The sequence below is a fragment of the Heterobasidion irregulare genome (genome assembly GCF_000320585.1).
Source record: "Heterobasidion irregulare TC 32-1 unplaced genomic scaffold scaffold_04, whole genome shotgun sequence".
NCBI classification, from domain to species: Eukaryota; Fungi; Basidiomycota; class Agaricomycetes; order Russulales; family Bondarzewiaceae; genus Heterobasidion; species Heterobasidion irregulare.
The window spans coordinates 2,174,525-2,190,532 of NW_009258200.1; the positions used below are offsets into that span (position 1 = coordinate 2,174,525).

General features: G+C 63.6%; 7 protein-coding genes across 7 annotated transcripts; 4 read left to right on the forward strand and 3 right to left on the reverse strand.

The window, feature by feature from the left end:
* Nucleotides 1–3,229: 3,229 nt before the first annotated feature.
* Nucleotides 3,230–5,615, reverse strand: HETIRDRAFT_316826 (uncharacterized protein; the record flags this gene model as incomplete). The annotated part of the gene is made up of 10 exons (XM_009547183.1): nt 3,230–3,613; nt 3,680–3,884; nt 3,942–4,048; nt 4,110–4,200; nt 4,254–4,434; nt 4,489–4,542; nt 4,597–4,714; nt 4,779–5,160; nt 5,235–5,387; nt 5,470–5,615. 10 exons carry the CDS (start codon nt 5,613–5,615, stop codon nt 3,230–3,232), a joined length of 1,821 nt encoding a protein of 606 aa, XP_009545478.1.
* Nucleotides 5,616–5,900: 285 nt separating this feature from the next.
* On the forward strand, nt 5,901–7,911 carry HETIRDRAFT_450852 (uncharacterized protein; the record flags this gene model as incomplete). Its single annotated transcript, XM_009547184.1, has 2 exons — nt 5,901–7,215; nt 7,295–7,911. The coding sequence occupies 2 exons, from the start codon at nt 5,901–5,903 to the stop codon at nt 7,909–7,911; spliced, it is 1,932 nt and encodes a 643-aa protein (XP_009545479.1).
* Nucleotides 7,912–8,161: 250 nt separating this feature from the next.
* Nucleotides 8,162–9,662, forward strand: HETIRDRAFT_439691 (uncharacterized protein). The gene is made up of 4 exons (XM_009547185.1): nt 8,162–8,393; nt 8,463–8,533; nt 8,608–8,903; nt 8,980–9,662. Exons 1-4 carry the CDS (start codon nt 8,225–8,227, stop codon nt 9,527–9,529), a joined length of 1,086 nt encoding a protein of 361 aa, XP_009545480.1. The 5' UTR covers nt 8,162–8,224; the 3' UTR covers nt 9,530–9,662.
* Nucleotides 9,663–10,816: 1,154 nt separating this feature from the next.
* HETIRDRAFT_244965 (uncharacterized protein) lies at nt 10,817–13,141 on the forward strand (the record flags this gene model as incomplete). The annotated part of the gene is made up of 10 exons (XM_009547186.2): nt 10,817–10,911; nt 10,978–11,048; nt 11,102–11,230; nt 11,289–11,537; nt 11,620–11,716; nt 11,781–11,920; nt 11,989–12,242; nt 12,302–12,397; nt 12,465–12,740; nt 12,806–13,141. Coding segments are annotated over 10 exons (1,743 nt in total), but the record flags the coding sequence as incomplete, so codon positions are not given.
* A 57-nt stretch (nt 13,142–13,198) lies between these two features.
* Nucleotides 13,199–14,147, reverse strand: HETIRDRAFT_450856 (uncharacterized protein; the record flags this gene model as incomplete). The annotated part of the gene is made up of 5 exons (XM_009547187.1): nt 13,199–13,292; nt 13,353–13,419; nt 13,472–13,905; nt 13,982–14,047; nt 14,101–14,147. The coding sequence occupies 5 exons, from the start codon at nt 14,145–14,147 to the stop codon at nt 13,199–13,201; spliced, it is 708 nt and encodes a 235-aa protein (XP_009545482.1).
* A 453-nt stretch (nt 14,148–14,600) lies between these two features.
* Nucleotides 14,601–14,894, reverse strand: HETIRDRAFT_28638 (mitochondrial import inner membrane translocase; the record flags this gene model as incomplete). Its single annotated transcript, XM_009546322.1, has 2 exons — nt 14,601–14,730; nt 14,788–14,894. Coding segments are annotated over 2 exons (237 nt in total), but the record flags the coding sequence as incomplete, so codon positions are not given.
* Nucleotides 14,895–15,313: 419 nt separating this feature from the next.
* HETIRDRAFT_148610 (uncharacterized protein) lies at nt 15,314–15,493 on the forward strand (the record flags this gene model as incomplete). Its single annotated transcript, XM_009547188.1, has 1 exon — nt 15,314–15,493. A coding segment is annotated over one exon (180 nt), but the record flags the coding sequence as incomplete, so codon positions are not given.
* Between the last annotated feature and the right edge of the window lie 515 nt (nt 15,494–16,008).

Genomic DNA, 16,008 nt, shown 5'->3' on the forward strand with positions numbered 1-16,008 from the left:
TGGCCCGTCGCCCTAGCCGCCACGACCATGCCCATGAACTTTATTCAAAAACATGCCCGCACCCAGGGTGTACGAGTACGTAGACGGTGTCCCTGCCACTTCTCGTTGACCAGTCGCCACATCAAGCCACGTTGAGCCACTGGACAGACAACCCCGAGTCCAAGAGACGACGCGCAGCGACGCGCGCATGGAACCAAATTCATCGTCGTTCCAAGCCCATGAACAGTGCTGACAAGCGGGCTGTGGCGGAGGCAAAAGAGACCTGTCACGAGTCTGACCAAAAGCGAGAACAACGAGCCTCCGTATGAGTAGTCGACGACACCGTTCCCTATAGAGAACAAGCAGCCATGACAAAAAAAAGGGTGAACATTGTACATTGTACAGCTCGGTCACCCTGCTATAGTATCACGCCGCACCCGCTTGTGGGCGCTTGCAGGCGCCAATTCCTCGCTCCCATGCCTCCAAAGCATGTGTGATATGATCATCGGCTCAGGCAGGACTCAGCTCTCGCTTTTGTTTATCAATTCATTGGTACCAAAACAAGAATAATTCGACAAAGCGAGCCTCCATCCAGCAACACCGGCTCGGCGTTCGCATCTAACACAACAAAAACAGGTATCGTACAAGCAATCGAAAAAAACATAGGCTATAAGATCGTAAGGATATATCGACAAATCGTAGATGGTGATGGCAGTTGTACACACACACAGAAAGAGACAGAGTCCAGATCGGAAAGTGATATCACAGAGAGCAAGATCGCAACACGCGGAAACCGGCCTCTGAGCGCGGGGGCAGACAGTCCACGAACCCTCAAAGCCAACCGAGCTCGAGTCTCTACTTACTTCTTCTTACCCTTGCCCTTCTTCTTCTGCACCTGTACCGGAGGCTTAGGATCATCCTTGTTAGGACCCTTCTTCCCCTTATTGTTCCCCTTCTTTCCCTCCTCCTTCGCGTCTTCCTTCACCTCCTCCTCTTCCTCTTTCCCATCTCCCTCCTCTTCATTACCAGCCTGCGGAGTCGCCGCAGAAGACTCCATAGCAGTCGTCGGACCCGCAGAAGCAGCCGCCGAATCCGGATCCAGCTGCGTCTCCACATGCAACTCTCCCTTGACCACCGCCTCCGTCTCTGCCGCCGCCGCCGCCGCCTCCGTGACAGCCTCCGCCTCTACTGACGGCCAATCCGCCGCGGTCGCCTCCTCTCCAGCAGGCGCAGCATCCCAAGCAGCCGCACCACCACCACCATCATCAGCAGCAGGGGCATCGACAGCCGCCGCGCCCTCCGCACCCTCCTCGACCTTCGCCAGCTCCTCCGTACTCTGTACCTCCACCGCCGGCGGTTCGACGTGCGGCGCCACCACATCCTCCAGGGGCACCGACTCCGTCATCGCCTCCGGCCCTCCAAACGCGCCCGACGAGCCCAAAAAGCTGCTGATCCCGCCTCCAAAGGCACTGCCCACGCCTCCACCCCACGACGACGCAGGATTCCCCCAGCTCGTCCCTCCCGTCCCGGCCCCCGCGCCCGCTCCAGACGTGTTCCATCCCCCGCCGTCGCCTGCGCCTGCGCTTACGCCATCCGCCTTTACATCCTGCCCCGCACCGCCGATAAGCGAGCCAAAGGTGCTCCCCCATCCTCCACCCGCCGCGCTCTCCTTCTTCCCACCCACACCACCCCATCCGCCGCCCCAGCTAGAAAACCCAAACCCGCTCCCGGTCGACCCCGCATTACCCTGGTCCCCGCCCGGCGCAGCGTCCGCGGGGTTCACGACATCGAACCCGCCCACGACGGCGGGGTCCACCTCGACAGCCGGCGCCGCCTCCGCGGTGAGCTCTAGCACCTCAGCAGGAGCAACCTCCGGGTTCGCCTCAGCAACAACCTCTGCAGCCGGCACCGCAGCCTCGACAGGAGGCTCGAGAGGAGCCGCCAAATCAGACTCGGCAGCCGCACTGGCCTCGGCGACAGACGCGAGCGCCGCCTCTGGCGCAGGGGGCTCGCCTGCGGGCGCTTCCTCGGGCTTGGGCGTCCTCACCCCCGTCGGGGTCGGGGCCTTGCTCGGGGCCTTGCTAGCGGCCTTGCTGGCGACCTTGCTGGCGACCTTGCTGGCAGCCTTGCTCGCGGCCTTGCTTGCGGCCTTGGAGCCCTTCTTGGAGGTGGGAGCGCCCAATGTCGGCGGCGGTGGCGGTTCCACGACTGGGGGTTCGGGCTCGGGCTGCGGTTCAGGCTGCGGCTCGGGTTGTGACTCGGGTTGTGCCTCGGGTTGTGCCTCGGGTTGAGATTCGGGTTGCACTTCGGGCCGCGGCTCGGGCGCGGGTGGAGGAGCAGGAGGCTCGGGCTCGGGCTCGGGCGCGGCGGGCGCGACCGGAAGATCAGGAGCGACGGCCAGAGGCTCAGCGGCAGGAGGCTCGGCCTGCGTAGGCGTGCCCGCCTGCAGCGGCGACGCACCGCGCGGCGCGGACGCGCTCGCGCTCGCGCGCGGGGTCTCGGCTCGCGGCGTTCTCGCAGCAACGGCGGCGGCAGGGACCTCGGCTACGGACGGCAGGCGGCTCCTTCCAGCCGACGATGCGCGCTCCTCGCGCGGGGACGGCAGCACGGACGCGTTTGCCGACGACGCGTTTGTGGCTGTCGCTGTCGTGGTGGCGGTGGCGGTGCCCCAGACGGACGAGAGCGTTTCGGCGAGGCGGGCGGAGCCGCTGCGCCGCGAAGAGGAGGATTCACTCGGTGTTATTGGGGGAGGTAGATCGAACGAGCCAGAGCCGTAGCCAGAGCCGACGCCGTAGCCAGGACCGACGCCCCTCGCGCCCGACAGCGGCCGCGACGCCCCACCCCCGAACGCGCCGCTCTCCCTCTGCTTCCCTTTATCACTCCTCTCCGTCCTGGGGGACGCCGTCGCCGTCGCCTGCGAGGCCGTCTGCGAGGTCGTGCGCGAGCGGGACGCCGTCTTGCTCGGGGTCCGGATCTCGGTGTTGGGGACGTCGCGGTAGACCCGTTCCGCTACTGGGAGAGTGACTTCTCGAGTCTGTGGGGGTATCTTTTCGTCGCGGGACGGGGCACGGGAGGTACGAGAAGATCGATGCCTACTGTCGGAGCGCCCCACCTCTTCCTCGCCGCCGCTGTCTGCCTCGTCTTCATCGGCTCGATGCCCGCTCTCGTTGTACACGATGGAGGCCGGCCCGCTGCGTCAAGTGAACGATTAGGGCGCGCGCCAAAACAACAAAAATCAAAAGATCACTGACTATCGCGTCGTTCCCTGGGAACCGCGGCGCTCAGCGAAATCCCGGATACCAGGCGGCGAAGAGACACTCACGTTATCCACCCACTTGATCCTGGCCTTGAACTCCGTCAGCCCAAAATGAATCTCGACGCTAAACACGATCGTCCAATACGTCTTCCCGTTCTTGCCATGCTTCGGCTGCGCGCTCCCGCTCAGGGGCGACAGGTCCGCCTGGACGACGCAGAGCGTCGAGAAGCTCTCGTCCTTGCGGAGGATCCACTTGGGGACCATGTCCCCGCCGCGGAAGCACCAGACCTCCACCTCGAACACGGACAGCGTCGACAGGCTGGTGACCTCGGTGCAGTACTTCCGGCTGAACACGGTCGACTCCTTCACTCGGACGCTCTAAAAAAAAAAAAAACACGGCGCCGGGGTGAGCCTGTGCGATCGCCGTGACAGACGCGCACTCACTCTGGAGAGAATGCAGTCAAAGGCATCCGGCAGCAAGCGCGGGCCAGACGGCAACTCGCACAGCCTGTCCTTCCGTGCCGCGTGGTCTGGATCCTGTGGGTCAAACTCACGCAAGTATTCTACACCGTACATGAACTTGGACATGCGCGCAGAGACGTGATGGTCGCAGTAAAATCCAATCGCGCCATCGGCGACTGCCTTTGAGCTGCGAGCGAAAATCTGAGTGTTTGGAGTGTGAGAGCAAGCGGGGCGGGACACTGACGTCTGACTGTCCGGGCGGCTGACGGTCACGCCCAGAGGGCTGAGGCGCTCTTGAAGCTGGCTGAAGAGCCAGGGACTTGCCGCAAAGCCGCCCACGAGCCACACGGACTGAAAAGCGGCATCCCGCGTTGAGTGTGAGACGCGCAGGCGGGATCGGACGCGACGATACCTTGACGAAGCCCTTTGTGGCCTCGATTTGAGACTTTATGGAGATGACGGCGGCCTCCACCGATGGCTCGTACAAGGCGGCGACCTCGTTTCTGACAACGATGAGGACATAGATCGACGGAGACGCAGTTAGGGCGGGACCTACCCGGTCAGCTTGAGCGCGCCCGCGCGAATGCCGACGGAGAGGTCCTTGTCGAGGGGAGAGCCAAAGGGGACGAACTGGAGGTCGTTTCGGTCGCGGAACAAGCGCTTTGTGGTCTCGTCGAAGCGTTTGGCGATGTGGTCGAGGGTTTCGGGTGCGCCGTATTTGGAGTGGCGCAGCTTCTCTGCCGGGGGGCGGATCGTGAACTGCTATCGGCGGACGACGGGGGCCGGCCTACCTTCGAAGAACTCGCGGGCCCTGCGGCTCACGAAGACCGATCCGGCGAACACACCTAATCGAGCCTCTCATCAGTGGCAGCGAGCGCCGGGCGGGGCGGAGGACGCACAGTCCGGCGGCGCGATCTCCTCCATCACCAGCGGCGAGGTTCCGCGGATCGCGTACGACGAGATGTCGAGGGTGCCGCCCCCGGCGTCGGCGACGAGGAACCCGTGGCCCGAGGGGTTCTGCGCGTTCCCGCGCCCACTTTCAGTCGGGCACGGACCGCGGGGCGATCGGGCGGGGACTCACCGAGAGCACGTCGTTTGCGAGCCCGTTGAGGACGCACGCGTGGAGGCTCGCCTCGCCCTCCGTGACGAAGCGGATGCGGGCCTTGCCCGCGTCCGTGTCGGGGATGAGGCCGCCGTACACGGCCGCGCGGCGCATCTTGGTCTGCTGGGCGCCCTCCCAGCCGTTCGGGTGGCTGAGCACGAACTGCAGGTCGTTCTCGACCGCGCGCCACATCGCGCCGCCGTTCGCGTGGGTGTCGACGATGAAGCTGCGCGTGCAGCGAAAGAGGTAGCCGAGGAAATCGCCAAAGACGTGCACGGAGCTCTTGCCGCGCGGGAGGGCGGGGAGGCGCATGCCGTTCATCTTGAGCGCCATCGTCTTTGGGCGGAGGCGCAGCTTGAACCTGTCCGCCGGGTGGGTGGGTGGGTGGGTCAGTGGGGGCTGCTTGGACGGGCGGCGGTGGGGACGACGACGCACAGTTCTGCCTTGAGCCAGCCGTCGTCCTCGGCGAGGTCTGCCATTGCGGCGGTGTCGGCCTCTGCGCCCGCGGCGGTCATCTTGCCGTGTTTGTCGTAGTACATGAGGGTGGGGATCTTGGAGTTGCCCGCGACGTGCTCCTGGCCCGGAAAGCTGTCGTCGCGGTCGACGTCGCGGGGGGGTTCAGAACGGCGGCGGGGCGCTGTGCGAGGAGGAGGAGGAGAGAGCAACGGACCGGGTGACGCCGTGTATTTTGGGGACCTCGCCGGGCTCGAGGATGGCGTAGGAGACGCCGCTGAAGGTTGTGCCGAGATCGAAGGCGAGGACGAGGGAGCGCGAGGACCCGCCATAGGGCTTGCGAGTGTCGCCCGTGAGCGTCATGGACACAGATTGGACGGACAGCAGACAGAGATAAAAGAGACAGGGGGACAATAGCAGAGAGGAAAGGCAGGGGCGAGGACGGCGGATAAGAAGCCTGCGGGGCGTGTCGTGGCCTGGGCGGGGGACGGCCCAACACGAGGCGGACACGAGCGAGGGCTGCAGGAGCGCGTAATACGTCACTCGCCCGGGAACGTGCTGTGCCTGCAGGCAGGGTTCTGTGTGCGCGCTGTCCCGTCGCCAGCCACCTGCCTGAACAGACCGTACCGTCCTCTCCCCCCTCCTCTTATGCCCCCCGTCGCTGACGATGCCCTCCCCCACACCGCAGATTTCCACCTCTCCTCCGTCGAGTTCTTCACCCTCCGCAGCCCCGCCCTCTCCTTCCAGGGCTTCTCACATCCCCGCGACGACCCCCGCCGCACCGCCCCCGCCGCCTCCCACGACGAGGCCCGCACACACAGCAACATCGCCCCCGTCCCCCTCCGTCCCGACAAGCTGCCGCGCGGACGTGCCCCCCGGCGCCGCAAGCCCGACGCAGGCTCCGCCGAGCGCCGCCCCGCGAGCACCACCACCACCACCACCCCCACCCCCACCAGCAACCGCTCGCCCCAGCCCCGCCCCGACCCCCCGCCCTCCACCATCGCCGCCATCCGCAGCGAGCTCGACCTCGCCCGCGCCGACCTCGCCCGTGCCCACGCCGACGCCGCAAAGCTCGCAGACCGATGCAAGGCCCTCGACCGCGCGCTCAAGGACGCGGCCGACGCCGCACGCGCCCGCGACAACGACCTCGACGGCCTCGCACGCGAGCGCGACCAGCTGCGCCAGGACCGCGACCAGCTGGCGCAGGACCGCGACCGCATCGCGCAGGACCGCGATCAGCTCCGCAAGGACTTGGATCAGCTGCTCGCCGAGCGCCCGTCTCGCGCCCAGCCGCCCGATCGCCCCGCCCCGCCGCTGAGGCCCGACTCGCGCCAGGGTGATCGCCCCGCCGCGCGCAGGGACGCGCCCTTCGATCTCGACGACAAGCGTCACGGACGCCCCCGCAGCCCGTTCCCCAGCCGTCGACACAAGTCCACCCCGCCGACTCAGAGACCGCTCTCCGGCACCATAGACCCCTCCCCGCCGTCCTCCTCCTCCTCGACCACCCTCTCCTCGACCTCCTCCTCGACCTCATACTCGCTCTCCTCCTCGACCAAACCAAACGACCCCTTCCTCACCAAGACAGACAGCTGGTCCGGCGCCGAAGTCCTCGTCGCCGTCCAGGACCTCAACTCCGAGATCCTCCAGCTCGCGGCAGCCGCGACGGAGCTCGTCCCCGCGACCGAGAAGCGCACCAATAAGCAGCAGCCGCAGCCGTCGCCCGCCGCCGCCGCCACGGCGCGCCTCGCGCACGCCGCCAAGGACACTGTCGCGCGCCTCGGGCAGCCGTTCGCGCGCCTGCTCGCGACGCGCGACCACGCGCAGGACTCCGTCCTCATCCAGTGCGCGCTGCAGGCCTGCGCCGCCGCGCACGCCGCGCGCCTGCTCGCGATGTTCTGCGTCGGGCTCCCCGCGCCGACCAACGCGCTCTTCTGCCAGCTGCACGCGCACATGCACGCCACCGGTACGTGTCCCCCGCGGGCTTCCCACCCGCGTTTCTCCCTGCGTCGCGCGCGCCGCTGCTGTGCTGAGACGCGAAACAGAGCCCCAGGCGACGTCGTCCCGCTGGCGCGCGCTCGCGTCGAGCCACCTCCGGCAGCTGTACCCGGCCCTCGAAGAAGACACCGTGGGCGACTTCATCGAGACCGTCGCCCGGTCCTTCGCCGACGTCTTTCTGCTCTGCGGGTACGCGGGCGGCGAGAGCCCGAACCCAAACTTAAACGCGAGCCCAAGCCAGAGCCCGAGCGCGGGCGCGGGCAACCCGGCCTCCGCCGAATCGCTCAAGCGCCAGTTCGCGGCGCAGATGCGCCGCATCGCGCTCGCGGCGTGCCGCCTCGCGCGCGTCACCGCGGAGGAGATCATGTCGACGCGCTTCGAGGTCGTCCTCGCCGAGCCCGCGCGCGCGTTCGACGCAGTGGCGATGGCGAACGCGTTTGCGGGGCTCGGCTCGGAGGCGGGGGCGGGGGCGGGGGCGGGGCGCGGCCAGGTGCTGTGCACGACGGAGCTCGGGCTGCGGTGTGCGACGCGCAAGCACGCGCTCGCGCTCGTGGGCGTGAGCGTGAGCGAGGACGGGATGGAGCGCACGATGCTGTTGAAGCCGAAGGTGGTGTTGGACACCGTCGCGCAGGTCCTGGAGCACTCTGCGGACCCTGCTGCGTGATTCTCGTGAGCGCGCTGGGGACAACAACTGCTGCTGCTGCTGGTGGTGGTGGTGGTGGGTCTGTTGAGCTGCTGGGGTGGTGGTGGACAGATCCGTGCGTATGCTATGTAAGTATATTGTAATGGTACCGGAAGTACAAGCCAGTGTACGATTATTCGAGTCGCAGTGCTCGCGAGTGACGCATCACGGCGTGACATCCACAAAACGGGGGAACGCTCGCATAGATCCGCGACTCCGCGCACGACGACAAAAGTCCACGGGCGTATAAAACGGGTGGCCCACCTGCCCTCTCCTCTTATCCCCCCTCCTCCCGATGTCCTGCTCCCTTTGCCGCCTTCCGTTCGTCCCCAATGAGCAGAGGTCGACCAATCCCCACCCGCCGCCGCGCGGGATCCTGAGCGCCGCGCAGACGAGCTACCACTCGACGGCTATCGCGTGGGGCCAGAGCATCATGACCCTCCTGCTCAAGTTCAACTACCTCGGTGCGTGCTCGCGCCGCCCGCGATCGCGATCGCGGACCGCACGTCGAGCGGCGAGCTGATCGCACCCAGATAACAACCTGTTCGGAGCCGATCTCGGCATGATGCCCATCGTGCACACGTGGGAGAAGGACGGCGGAACGGCGAGTCGCGAGTTTCCTACGACCCGGAGCCGCTGGCTGACCTGACGCCGCCACGCCGCCCGCGCGCGCGACAGTGCATGTTCTTCCACACCACCTGCGCGGACCTGCTGCGCCACGCGCTCGACGCAGAGGCGTGGACCGTCGAGACGTTCGTGCGCCTGTTCGAGCTCGAGTCCGTGTTCGGGCAGCCGCAGGGTGGGCGCGAGGCCGGGCGGTTCCGACACGTCGACTACGAGCACGTCGCGTGCGAGCGCGCGCCGGTCGACCTGCGGCGCTTCTGGCTGCCCAAGCCGCCGTACCAGGGGCGCAACTGGGACTGGGAGGGCTTCGCGGGCAGCGAGTTCGCGTGGACGCTCAACAGGCCCGACGTGTGCGTGCGCTCTTCTGCATCTCCCGCGTCGTGTCGTGGGGGGGGGGCGAGACTTGACGTGACGCGCCGTGCGCAGATTCCCCAGGTTCTTCGCGACCGTGAGCGAGAAGCGGCTCGGGTCGGTCGGCAGGCCCGAGGCGACGACGGACCGCGTGACGACGCTCCCGATCGACGTGCTGCTGCACCTGCTGCCCCACCTCGACGTCCGCACCTACCTCGCGCTCACCTCGACCTGCCGCACGCTGCGCACGCACGCGCTGACGACATTCCAGCCGCACGCGCGGCGGCTCGTGCTCTCGCTCGGCTGGGCGGTGCCGCTCGCGGGCGAACACGAGCAAGCCAAGGCGGCCGGGCTCGCGCTCGCGCACGCGCGCTCGACGCCGCACGACGCGGACTGGTTCCTGTACCTCGGCCACGTCCACCGCACGGCGGGCATGCGGGTGCGCCGGTGGGTGTGGCACGTGTGCGAGAACGTGCGGCGCGCGTACGAGGGGCGGCGGGCGGAGGTGCTGTTTGCGCGGCGCGGGGACGGCGCGCTGGAGAGGAACGAGGAGGGGCGGCGGGTGGAGGAGTTCGTCCAGGCGACCTTCGCGCTCGCGAGCGAGCTCGCTGGGCGGGAGGTGTGAACGCGGGGCGCGCGGTGTCGGGTGGTGGGTGGTGGGTCGGGCAAAAGAGGCGGCTGCGAGCCGTGCATTGTAAGCTAGGAATGTAGAACCGTATCGTCGACGGGGAGTGAATGAAGACGCATGCCCACGTGCCATGCTGGGTGGGAGTCGCGGCTGACGAAGCGAGCCTGAGTCAGCGCTCGCAGAGACTTCGCAGAGATGTGTGGCGCTCGATCCGGCCTGCAATGGCCTCGCACACGTCCCTCCGCCTGCCCCAGGGCCTCCTCGCCCAGATCGGCGCCTCGACCCACGCTCACACGCTCACGTTCCCAGAATCCACCTACGGATCCGCCCCCGGCCGCGCACCGCACCGCGCCGCCCGCCCGTCGCGCAAAGAGGCGCGCAAGCAGGACCGCAATGCCAAGAAGCAGAGAAAAGCGACCCACTTTGCCGCCGCCGCGATATCGTCCGCGTCGGGCGCGGTGGGGGGCAGCGCGGCGAAGCGCCCCGCGCCGGCGGCGGAGCACGCGGCGTCCCCGAAGCGAAAAAAGGCCAAGGTGGTCCGCGATGAGGATGCGCGGCTCGCCGCTGTCGCAGCTGTCGCAGCCAGTCCCCCCGCGAGTAGCAAGAAAGTGAAGGAAGCCCCCAAGGTCGCGTCGTCCGCGCGCGCGCCCCCCAAGACGAAGCTGGAGAAGCTCGCGGTGCGCACGGGCCCGGTGCTCCGCACGCGCGCGGAGGAGCACGAGGACCGGTACATCGCGCTCCTGGAGGGCAAGCTAGGCGCGCAGCAGAGGGGGAAGCGGCAGGGCGCGGGGCTCGCGAAGGAGTTCGAGGAGGACGGGCTTGGCGGTGCGTGGGGCCTTTTTCGTGGTTGTCGCGTTCGTTGGTGCTGGTGCTGAGGCTGAGGTTTTCGCTTTGGTTCGAAGATCTGCTGATGGACCTCGACTCGATCGGCGCGTCTTCTTCGCGAGATGTATGCGCGTCGTTTTCTTATTTTCGGGTATGCTGATGCTTCTTTCAGAAACTGGACGCTCTTCCTCAAAGTCCTTCTGCGGACGAAGAGGACGAAGGAGTTGAGAATGAAGACGGCGCTGAATTGGAGGAGGCCGAATCTACAGATATCATCGACGAGGAATGGAGCGGATTCGGAGAGTCTATAGAGCACAGCGCGGGCGAGGACACCGATGAAGCGCCCCCCTTGCTCCCAGATCCAGCGACCTCAAACCCCGCCCCTGTAGCAGGTATGTATGCCCGTCGCTCCTGCGCATGCTCTTCTTTTTTTGAAATCGCTCACATCGACTGCTAGGCTCCGCCTATGTACCCCCGCACCTCCGAAAGGTGGATGCCCAAAAATCAGAAGCTCTGACTAAACTTACCAGGCAACTAAAAGGCCTGCTCAACCGGTGAGTCCTACCTCCCACGCGTCGCGCGTTTCTTTGCACTCCTAACACGGATATGTCCCCGATCAGAATGAGCGAACAAAATATCGCGGCCATCTTGGACGACGTCGAAGAAGCATACAGAAAACATCGACGGCACGGTATGTCAAATGCGTGCCATATTAATAGATGCCTGATGCATGCATGCATGTAGACGTGACCTCCTGCCTGACGTCTCTCATCACCGAGGGCATCGCGGCTCACTCTATTCTGCTCGACTCGTACGTCGTCCTCCACGCCGCCTTCGTGTCCAGCCTCCACAAAATCGTCGGCGTCGAATTCGGTACGCCTACATAGCGCTCCGCATGCTAGCGCCGTCGCCTGCTGACGCCGTCCCCCAGCGGCCTACTTCGTGCAGCACGTCGTCGCCCTCTACGAGCGGCACTACGACGCGCTGCGGGGCGCGCCGGCGGGCCCAGGCGACGAGACCGAGACGCGCGGGAAGGAGTGCTCGAACCTCATCGTGCTCCTCTCAGAGCTGTACAACTTCCAGGTGATCTCCTGCGTCCTGGTCTACGACGTCATCCGCAACCTCCTCGACGGCGCGCTGGACGAGTTCAGGGTCGAGCTGCTGCTGAAGCTCCTGCGCAGTGCGTGACGCGTTCTCGTCGTCTCGTCGATTCACGCTCATTGTCTCGCTCGATCGCTCGATCGCGCTCCTGGTGGGTTTAGGTTCGGGGCAGCAGCTGCGCCAGGACGATCCGTCTGCGCTGAAGGATATCATCCAGATCGTCCAAGGGAAGACGTCGGGCGATCAGCAGTCTGCGAGGTGGGCGTGACGGAGCATCGATGGCACATGTGCATCCAGCTGACCACGCGTGACGTCTGCGCAGCTCGCGCACTCGGTTCATGGTCGAGACCCTGGTCAACCTCAAGAACAACAAGACGAAGCGCTCGGCGACGCAGCACGCGGGGGGCGACGCCGTCGAGCGCATGAAAAAGTTCCTCGCGGGACTGAGCAAAAAACGACAAGGTGCGCACGCGTCTCTCTTCTCGCTCTCTTCGGTGTTCTCAAATCAGGATGCGATGCTGGGCACGCAGTGGCGGCCCACGATCCGTTGCGCGTGAGCCTCAACGACCTCCACTCCGCCGAGACCAAGGGGAAGTGGTGGCTCGTGGGCGCCGCGTGGGGCGGCGACCCTCTGCTCGAGCAGCAGCAAGCCAGCGCGAACCGCGATGGGGGCGCCGCGCCGCCGGAGAGCGCGTCGGAAAGCTCGCTGGTCAAGCTGGCGAGGAAGCAGGGGATGAACACGGACATTCGGCGCAGCGTCTTCGTCGTGCTGATGAGCAGCGACGTGAGTCCCGCGACGTCATTAGAGTGGCCCGATTCAGGATCGCTGATGGACGATTGTAGGATTACGTCGATGCGTGCGAGCGGCTCGCGCAGCTCAACCTTACGGAGATCCAGCAGAGGGAAATCGTCCGCGTCCTGCTACACTGTTGCGGCAACGTGCGTTTCGAATGCCTTTTCACGTCGCGTCCTCACTTCGCCTCACCTTGCTCGTGACGAACTCCAGGAAAAGTCGTATAACCCTTACTACACGTTCGTGGGCCAGCATCTCTGCCGGAGCTCGCACTCGTACAAGGTCACGATGCAGTTCTGCCTGTGGGACTTTCTGCGCGACCTCGGCGAGACGAACGTCGGCGGGGCGGAGGTCATCAAAAACCTCAAGGACGACAACGCCGCCGTCGGCTTTGACGTGAAGAAGATCTCGTCTTCGAGGATGCGGAACGTGGCGAGGGCTTATGCGTGGTGGGTGGCCAAGGATGCGATCACCCTCGCCGTGTTCAAGGTGCGTTTGCTGCTCGCTGCGTGGCGGCGAAGGACCGCCCGTTGATGACTCGTCGCGCGCTGCAGCCGGTTGATTTCATGGCGATCAAGCCCCAAGCGCGGGCCTTCTTGAAGGAGTTCTGCATGCAGCTGTTCGTCAGCAGCCAGTCGTCCGTCCCCGTCCTGACCGCCCACGTCGCCAACATGCCGTCGACGCGGAATCGAGGCCCTCTGCAAGAGGTCTTCGCCAGAGCGACGCGGGTGCAGGCGCTCGCGGTCGGCCTGGTGTACTTTCTCACGGACGCGTTCCGCAGGGCTGACGGAGAGGGCGGCGGCGGCGGCGACGGCAACTTTGTGACATGGGCGAGAGATGTCGCGGTGGATACGTTGCGGATGGGGCTGGATACTATTTCTACACTCTGAGCAATGGCTCGGTACACCCACTGCTACTCTACATTTTCTATGGAGAATCTCGGCGTGTTATGGCGGGAGGGAAGCCTTTTGGAAAGCGACGCTGGAGTAGACGTTTCCGCTGTGTCCTCCGAAGGAAAAAGAGGGAAATTTTATTCGAGAGCTGGGTTGCATAAGTGTGTGAGAGTTGCACGAAGGATAAAACGAAGGTGGGTCGACTGACTGGTACACGAGGCGTGTTTCCGGAGTAGCGAAACCGGCTCTGAGCTCCTCTTCTGTGAAGTTACACGCTGTCCAGGGATGAACCCTGTTCTCACGATACGACCTAGAGCGAGCACGTACATGTTATGAGGAAGTGTCCGCCTGGCCTGAGCAGCGCTGCGACGCGCGCAGGGTACCCCGACACGGGCGACTTCCCGTCCTCATCCTTCTCGCCTAGCGCAATAGCGTCATACGTTCCCTTGTCCAACAGGAGATCCCAGCCTCCACTCCACCCGGGCCGGCCGTCCAACCCCACAGGGACGTCGGCCAAGAAATCGCAGACAGTAAAAGTGATCCGCTCCGCCCCCCGGTTCGCGGCGACCAGCCGAGCGAGCGTGACGGCGTCGGGGCTGTAGTCGATGCCCGCAAGCCGCGAGGCGTCGTACCCCACCTCAGAGAGCGAGAACAGGAGTGCGCCGTTGCCGCTGCCGACTTCGAGCACGAAGGGCTGAGATGCGGGAGGGACGTGCTCGGCGGCCCAGTCGACCATTTTCTCGACGCTGTCTTCGCCGAACCTGAGTATCTTCCACCGCGCGGTGAGCGATGGGGCGGCGGGGTTTGGCTGCGTCGTTGAAGGGAGGGGGAGCTCACCACACTTCGCCCTCGTCACCCGTCTCTGTGAAGTTCGCGACTTCGCGTTGGTAGACATCGTCCCAGCTATGGAGAGCGGGTTGGGATACTGGGAGATATCGCAGGCTGCCGCAACTCACTGCTGCTTCGTGCCCAGCTTCGATGGCTGGAGGTCGTCTGCGCTCATGGCGGACAGGGTACAAGATAGCATCCTCGGCTTGGTCAGCACATATTTGTAGGCGGTTTCTCACTAAACGACGAGGAGGAAGAGCCCAATAACGTCTCAACTGTCGTGCATGATATCGGTGTATATTCTTCACTCATGATAAGCATTCAGGGTTGGGGAAACCCCGGCGACACGCAGATAGTCCATCTCTCTAGACTCCGAAGAATGGCTGTAGCCTGTTCTCGAATGTCGGAAGCTCAGTGCGTTGGAAGAAGTAGTGTTTCTGCTCTCAATAGGCAGAGAATGAGATGTAGGTGAGGAGAGATGAATGTAGGAGGAATGCAAGACATTATAGAATACATAAGTACTACAAGGCGCGGTCTGCGAGGTTAAAACGGTAAGCCATGGCACGAGACACTGTTGAAACAATAGACGCACCAAAGCAGATGAGAGCAGATATTATCGTTTCAATTCGCGTTCTAGGAGGTCCTTGGCCTCGTTAATTTTGCTGGCCAAGTAAGGTGCACCTCCTCGGTCAGGATGATTCGCAAGCATGATGTGACGATGAGCGTCCTTCAGTTTTGTCTTCAACAGTGGGCCATCCCTTTGATTGTCCTGGAGGTCAGCATTCGGGTATACCGCAAGCAAACGTGAGGCGCACTTGAGACCGAGTATCGCGATGGCCTCCTTCCTGTCCATCTTGGCCTTGAACCCCCCTTTCACCCATTGCTCTGCAGCTCCCTTTCCTCCGATGATACCACGACGCAAGAGGTGACGTCCTGCTAATGCAGCTGCAACAGCACCAACACCAAAGATGACCGGGGTCGCCATGTGTGGCCGACTGAGTAGGGAGGAATTAAGTGAGCGTGGGAACTATGCCGAGTTATCCAGCAAACCTCGTTCTTTCTCTTGCTTCCGCTCACCGACACCGCCAGTCACCGGCACCTCCAGTCATTCAATCGCAACTAGCTGAAACCTATTTTCTTGATAATTTTGATTTGCTTCGAAGACTCTTTGGCCTTTCATGTCCCTGCTCCTTCAACCTTGCCATGGGACCTGAAGCTTGAGGGACTACCTTTCCACGATTTAAATACTGGGCTATAATCTGCAAGCTTTGAGACTAATCCTCAGACCCTCTCTGAAGCCGTATCGAACAGGAAACTTGTGCACGAAGATATAAGTATAAGCGGAATGCATGGTACGCCTACCTTCCGAATCTATGTCGACGACTGACATCTACTTTTTATCATTCGTCCGAGATCCAGTTGTCATCGACCGTACCTAATTGCAACCTACGCTGGGCTTCTCTTCGAAATCTGGCTACCGCTGTCTCAATCCTTCTCAACAAGTCTGTATCTCGCCTTTGAAATAATGCATAACCACAGGTCAGTCGTTCATTGTCACGGATCTTTTGACGAGCCACTGACGGATTGTTGTATGCTCGTCATGCTTCGTACACGCATCTCAAGCAGGGTGTTGCACGCCTGCTACAACTCAGCCCTTGCATATCATATACCAATACTAGTTTTTGATTCTGTGACCAATGTCTTCGACTTTCCAGATCAAATCCATCGACGTAAAGGACCACAGCTCATCGAAACCGGCTTGACGTGAATCCCGTGAAGACAACGCTTTTGTGGCTGGGAATGTCCCGCACCTGCGCTATATGCCCACAACTTCCGTTGCGAGCTGTGGTAGAGATATATCGAGTCGGTACATTGTTCCTTTCGTCGTGTCGTAGTCAGTCTTTGTATTCGTCTTGTTTTGTCTAACGCCTTCTTTTCTGCCAATTTGTTCGTCCCGAACTCCGAGTCTCAGACATAATCGCATTTCTGACCTTATGCCACTGCGCGAGCCACCCATCGATAAGCTGGCACTCTAC

Excerpts from the sequence above, each read along its gene's own strand:
- HETIRDRAFT_439691 (XM_009547185.1), top strand. The coding sequence starts at position 8,225 with ATGTCCTGCTCCCTTTGCCGCCTTCCGTTCGTCCCCAATGAGCAGAGG. Across the intron at positions 8,534-8,607 it reads GGGAGAAGGACGGCGGAACG|TGCATGTTCTTCCACACCAC; the intron begins GCGAGTCGCGAG and ends CGCGCGCGACAG. Across the intron at positions 8,904-8,979 it reads ACGCTCAACAGGCCCGACGT|ATTCCCCAGGTTCTTCGCGA; the intron begins GTGCGTGCGCTC and ends CGCCGTGCGCAG.